Source organism: Octopus bimaculoides, chromosome 18 (assembly GCF_001194135.2).
Source record: "Octopus bimaculoides isolate UCB-OBI-ISO-001 chromosome 18, ASM119413v2, whole genome shotgun sequence".
NCBI classification, from domain to species: domain Eukaryota; kingdom Metazoa; phylum Mollusca; class Cephalopoda; order Octopoda; family Octopodidae; genus Octopus; species Octopus bimaculoides.
The window spans coordinates 30680372-30687257 of record NC_068998.1 but is presented as its reverse complement, the minus strand read 5'-3'; the positions used below and the strand labels follow the sequence as shown (position 1 = coordinate 30687257).

At 36.2% G+C, this 6886-nt stretch overlaps 1 protein-coding gene across 1 annotated transcript in view; it reads left to right on the top strand.

The window, feature by feature from the left end:
- The window catches only part of LOC106875756 (uncharacterized), a 263867-nt gene that overhangs the window by 110254 nt on the left and 146727 nt on the right, over positions 1–6886 (top strand). Inside the window, exon 6 of the mRNA XM_052974191.1 lies at positions 1032–1187. Within this exon, the coding sequence (XP_052830151.1) occupies positions 1032–1187 (156 nt within the window). The remainder of the gene's footprint in view (positions 1–1031; positions 1188–6886) is intronic.

Here is a 6886-nt window from a genome sequence, read left to right as displayed (position 1 = left end):
TATACATGCGTATGTATATGTACATATATATATACATACATGTGTATATATATATATATATATATATATATTTACATGTATGTGTGTATGTATTATGTGTGTTTGTGTGTGTGTGTACCCCCACCCTCGCTTGACAACTGATTTTGCTGTTTACATCCCCGTAACTTAGCCATTTGGCAAAACACACCGAAGAATAAGTACTAGGCTTACAAAGAATAAATCCTGGGATTGATTTCTTCAACTAAAGGTGGTACTTCAGCATGGCCACTGTCACATGACCGAAACAACTAAAATAATAAAAAAGCTATGCCATTTTAATCCCGAACAATGCCGGGTATCTCTGTTAGTAGACTTATATTTGCTGTTGAATGTGATCATTCACTTTAGTGGTTTTTTTACATTTTCTTCTAAATTATTTGTTTATAATCTTGAAAGATTGAAATGTATTAGCATAGATTTTTGGTTATTATTAAAATATTTCTTTGAGAGAATCATATTTGATGTTTTATATATTAATATACTTCAGACATATCTAAACCAGCATCAAAATGACAATAGAGCTTGTGATATTAGGCTGGCTGTAAGGCTAAATATATTTGAAACCTTTTCAAATATTATAAAACATAATTTGCAATTTTATCTATGAAATATTTATTGTTCATGAAGTGCAACATATTTTACTTAATTTTGTCTAGTAACTGTATAGTTGTCAATTTTGTAGACTTCTGTTTAATGATGTAGATGAATTGTTTTCATGAATTATTTTCAAGGCAACTGAGGATGCATGTCTTCTACTATATACACATCCAAAAATGATAATTTTTTTTTTACAAAGTACACATTAAAAGCAGGTAGTAAAAGCACCTAAGTGAGTGAAGTACTAACTATATAAGTAAATTTATCACTGCATTTCTATCCCTATGTCCTTCATTTTGTTTCTTTCAGGGATGAATAAGATTTTTTTATTTTTTTTATTTAAGAATGTAACATGTTTGTTTTGTTCTCAGACTTGCTTTAACTCTATTTTTTAGGTAACCCATCCAAATGTCATGGAATTTTAAAGAAAGCTCAGACTTTTCGTTCTGAGCCACAATATTTATTACAGAAGGCTCTAGATAACTTAAATTCTGGTAAATGCTATCTTCTCACAGCTGAAGAGAAAGCTGCTTGTTTTGATGTTTGTAATCGTAAGTATCATACTACCTTTTGTGAAGTGATTGTTTAGAACTCCTCATTTAGCTCCTAAATTCAGCAGAAAAATATTCAAAGGAATTCTAAGGATATGTAGTTCTAAATTCTTTAATTATCAAGTGTTCTTTCCTTAGCTCTTAACATATTGTATGACATGAATCTACACAACACTGCATCTGTATGTCAGTCTTATACTGCCTGAGACTGCACATATCATGCCACTCTGGTTTACATTCATCCTAAAGGAAGCTAGTTATCTAAGTGAAAAAACTTTAAATCCTTTTCGCTATTATTTACATTCTTTTAGCACATTACATTTACCCACCTGTTACCAAACTTTTATATTTTTGTCAGGATTTTCTTCTTGAAAATTATCTCTAAAAAATGGCTGCTAATCATTCATTGAATGACAATTTCAATAATTTAATCAATGAATTAAAGGCAGATAAGACTTTCAAAATCAAAACAATGCATCTATTTCTTCATATGCACATTTTGATTTTGACTTTAATTCGTCTGATTTTTCATTAAATGACTTGGATGAAATTCAACCTGAAGAATGGTCAAACAATAAACTTGTTGCAAGTGTTCTTGGTCCTAAAATACATTTGTGAAGCCTACTGAATATTTTTTCAGCCTTTTCCATTGAGTTTTTCACCTAAGAAACTATTTCATAGACAAAATATGCCCGTCTCTTTCAAGAAGTTGGTTAACAGGATGGAATTATGAACTGGTGCTGGTACTCTGGCCTTTTGTGACAAAATCTCTTCCTGAACTCCCTCAAAACATTCCAAAATCTTTGTTGACCATCTGGCTAGAGGAAACTTAGTAGATGTAGATGATATTATTGCTGTCAAAAAAGGGGATCATCATGAGCTTCCTGGTGGACTTGCTTGTCTGGCCTCTTGTGCTAGCAAAAAATAGATGCTTAACTCAAGTTAATCTATAAGAATTTAATAAGTTTCTGTAGCATTTTTGCTCAGTTGAACACAAAACTCGATTGCATAGCGAGCTTCCAAATTGTCTTCATGTCCCAACTGCATTCTGCAAACTAGTCAGCTGTGACAAGCAGTGTTTTGTAGGGTATGTTTAAAGGGCTGTTATGACCATTTCCTTCAATCTGGAATAACAAAAGTTAACAGGTCAGCTTATTAGATGTATAGTAATGATATACTAAAATTGCAATAATGTAGGACAGTTATTACTGCCTAAAAAAAATCAAGACTTCTGGAATGTGCCTCATTAATAGACATTTAACTAGGAACATTACTAAGCATAATAATGGCAACAAAGGATATCCTCAGTTTTCATCATCAAAACTTTGTGGTTTACAATTGTAAGTATTTGAGGAATTGACTAAATATAACAGAAATGTATTTTGATGTAGCATCAGTGGTTGACAGCAGAAATAGAGCAAATGTATTATGTATTGGCAGAAAATATCTTCTGTGAAATTTATTGTACTTTAAATGATGCAAAGTAACTTAAGTGTGTGAAAAAAAACTTGCATCCCGTTTTGAACAACAAAAGTATTTGATCTTTGAGAAGAGCACATTTCAGTCTGTTTCATCACAAGGGAAAAAAATGCTTGCACATATTGTCTAGAAACAAGTGCAAAACCTTATGAATTTGGTATGTATCATACTGAGAATGCAATAGTGGATCACTTTATTATGAAGGCATCATTATGAGAATAAAATTATATAGTTATGGAGCACTATATTTAAGTTAAGAGCATTGGTGCAGATACATGATTTAGTTGAACAGCAAGGGAATGTCTGACAGTGTAAATCAGCAGAATAGAAATGCTAATTGACTAAATAGAAAAAGGATGAAAGAGAGATGTCATGCTGTTGAGTAGGCTGTAAGAGTGGTTGGAGAAGGGAGAGGTAGGTACAGTGTATGAGGATGGTTAGACATATGTTGGTGGAGAAGGAATGATTTAGTGGCACAGTGGCAGTAAGTGACCAATGAAAGTATTGTTAGGGAGAATAGTATTAATGGATGAAGAGTAGATAACAAGTGAAATGGCTCACAGTAATAAGAGAAGTGAAGAACTGCAGTTAGGGAAGTAATAGGTGGTGGTGGGTGCCTTGAGGAAGAAGGAAATTGAATGATGGGCACGCACGCACGCAGCCCTACCAGAACTCAGTTTCACCAACAGGGCTGGGCCTTCTCAAGAACTGCATACTGCCAGCCATCTCTGTCTCTTGTCATCGCTTCTATGATGTTCAAGGTCCTGAGATCAGCCTTCACCAACTTGCCCTGTCTTCCTGTTCCTCAAGTTCCATCCACATTTAGTGAGTGGTAGTTCTTTATACTGTTATCCTCAATTCATACACATTGCATATCTTTTTTTTTTTTGCACACTATGTCTGCTTCCTCTTATGTCCAGTCTTTCCCTTAGCCCAGTTATACAATGATGTTCATGCACACTCACACAGCATATCCAACAGAGTATGCTAGCTTCATTTGTCTTCAGTCTTCTCAAGTCCTCTGCATTTAAGGCCTATGTTTCACTACATGCAGCATTGAAGTTCTAACACTAGCATCATATAATCTGCCCTTCATTCTGAGAGAAAAGACCTCTCATGTCAGTAGTGTTAGTAGCTCTCTGAACATTCTCCAACCCATTCTTACTCTAGTTATTATACTTCCAGAGCCACCACTTTTCATGCTAATTACATCTTCTAAGTAACAAAAACTATCAACTATTTCTGGTGAGCCATCTAGGTGTTTCAGAGAAACTAATTTCAAGTGTGCTCCTAATATATTACTCCAGTGTATCCGTCCCATTCAAGCTCATGTTCTCAGATAGTCTACTTGTGATTCTGCTTCATCTCATGTGTGTCCATAGTTTACATCAGGTACAGTGCATGGAGTTTATATCTACTCCTTTTCTGCATATCAAACAGGGTTAGGGTACCAAGATCCTGTTTTCTTTTTTCTTATTAAAATGATCATCTTTGCCAGGTTTACTTTAATACCTTTCAATTCTAGGTTCAGTTTCCATGCCTGGAATTTCCTCTCTAATTCCCCTAAAGATTCAGCTATGCAAACTAGAACACAAGCATATAAGAGTTTCTGTGGACAGTCAGTCTTAAACTCCTCTTTGATGGCCTGTTGAACTATGATGAATAGAAGTGGACTGAGGACTGAGCCTTGATGGACTCCTTTCTTCATACTAAATTTGTCACCGAAGTGATTGCCAACTCTTGCTTTACTTACAACAACATTGTACATAGCTTCAACTGCCTACACAAGCCATTCATCTACACCTACTTTCCTCAGTGACCACCAAATTGCTGAACATTGTACACTCAAATGCTTTCTCCAAATCAGTGAAAACCAGGAATAGCAGTTTATTATGAACCAAGTATTTTTCCTGCAGTTGCCTTACTAGGAAGATTGCATCTGTGGTACCTCTGCTGGGAACAAAACCAAACTGCATCTCATCTAAGTCTATTCTATTGTAAATCAATTGGGCTGTGACTCTCTCTGTGACCTTTGCAACTAGGTCACTGGAATCTGATTCCTCTATAATTGCATCTCTTCTGCTTTTGTAGCATTTTGTGATGATACTGCTATGCTAGTCACTGGGCATGACACCTTCCTGTTTGACCTGATTAACTATCTGGGTACTTATCTTGTATCTTACCTCACCAGATATGTTGAGCATCTCTGCAACTATCCTGGATGGATCTGCAGATTTCCCTCTTGTTATATCCTTGATTGCTGTATCTATTACACTGCTATCAACTTGAATTGCTGGTCCCTCTGTTGGGATAGCATGAGGCAGTCTCTCTGTACTCCATGTATTCTCCATATTCAGCAGCCTCTCATAATAGCACTTCCATGCTGCTTTTTTATGTTTCATATCAATGGCAAGTATGACTTCATTATTCAGAATTTACTGCTCACCAATGACATCACAGTTCTCTCTCACACAGTGTAATCCTGAACACTTCCTGCCTCTGATCTTCACCTTTAGCTACATATACCTATTACCTAGCTCCCTTTTAGCCATTAGGTGATACTCCCTGCCACTACCTTCCTTCCAGGCTTTCCAAGCCTCTTAGCCCTATCAATCATATCATGCTACAGGTATTTAAATCTTCCCCCTAATAGTCATATATATCTCATAATTTCTCTAAATCTGTTCTTGATTGCAGGATCTTTTAGTTTCTATATCTTCCTTCTCCATGGTGTCTTTCATTTCTGTGTCTGCCTAGCTTTGACTCTGACAATGAAGTAAAGGTACGAATAAGTGGGCTGGCTACATCCCTGGCAGAGGCCACGGATTATGGTCTCACTTGGCTTGCTGGGTCTTCTCATGCACAGCATATTTCCAAAGGTCTCGGTCACTAGTCATTGCCTCGGTGAGGCCTAATGTTCGAAGGTCGTGCTTCACCACCTCATCCCAGGTCTTCCTGGGTCTACCTCTTCCACAGGTTCCCTCAACCTCTAGGGTGTGGCACTTTTTCACACAGCTATCCTCATCCATTCTCGCCACATGACCATACCAGCACAATCATCTCTCTTGCACACCACAACTGATGCTTCTTAGGTCCAACTTTTCTCTCGAGGTACTTACACTCTGTCGAGTATGCACACTGACATTACACATCCATCAGAGCATACTGGCTTCATTTCCTCAACAGTCACAGCCCATGTTCCACTGTCATGACAATGTACTGAAACTTACTGTGGACTAGAGTGCAATCTGTTTTTGATAAGGGCATTGCTATTCAGTCTGTTTTTTTTTTTCTTAAAGGCTATCAACATTAAGCTATCATTATTGCAGTTGCTTCTTCAAGTATTGTTGCTTCACTCCTTTCAAGGAGCTGTACAACACATTCTTGTTTGAAGCTCCTCTTGAACTTGGATACAAGTGATGCACTTGTTTGCAGCATTACCAATAATTCAAGAACTGAACATCTATATTATAATGATTGTAGAAGTGCGGGACTATGTCCAGTTTTTTTTTTTCCCCATGTTATTAAAAAAGTCATATTACTTTGAAGAAATTATAAATGAATATTAAACATTTTTAAACTATAAAGTTTATTTGTATATTAAATGTAAATTACAATGCTTAATATTACAAGATTTGCTTCTGTTTTAAATGTCAACTTCCGTTTGAATTATAAACAAATAGTATTTCTTCGTAAAAAATGTAATAAAGTGAAAAAAAACAGCAAAACAAGTGAGTAAATTATTTTTATAAGTATTACATAGTGCAAAAACAAAATTTCCTGATCTAATAGAATTAAGTTTTCAAATTGTGTTAGACTGCAGTCATACTGGAGTACCACCTTGAAATTATTTATTCAATACTATCATCTCCCAACACAATTCTTTGCAATTCTTTGCATAGCCCAACTAATTAGGGAGCGAATCAATTTAGATGAGATGCAGTTTGGGTTCGTGCCAGGTAAAAGCACTACTGATGCCTTATTTCTAGTGAGACAGTTGCAGGAGAAATACCTAGCTAAGGATAAACCTCTGTACCTGGCTTTCGTTGACATGGAGAAAGCCTTTGACAGGGTCCCCCGATCCCTTATCTGGTGGTCAATGAGGAAACTTAGGATAGAAGAATGGTTAGTGAGAGCTGTGCGAGCCATGTACAGAGATGCTGCCAGTAAGGTGAGGGTTGGAAATGAGTACAGCAATGAATTCCGGGTAGAGGTAGGGG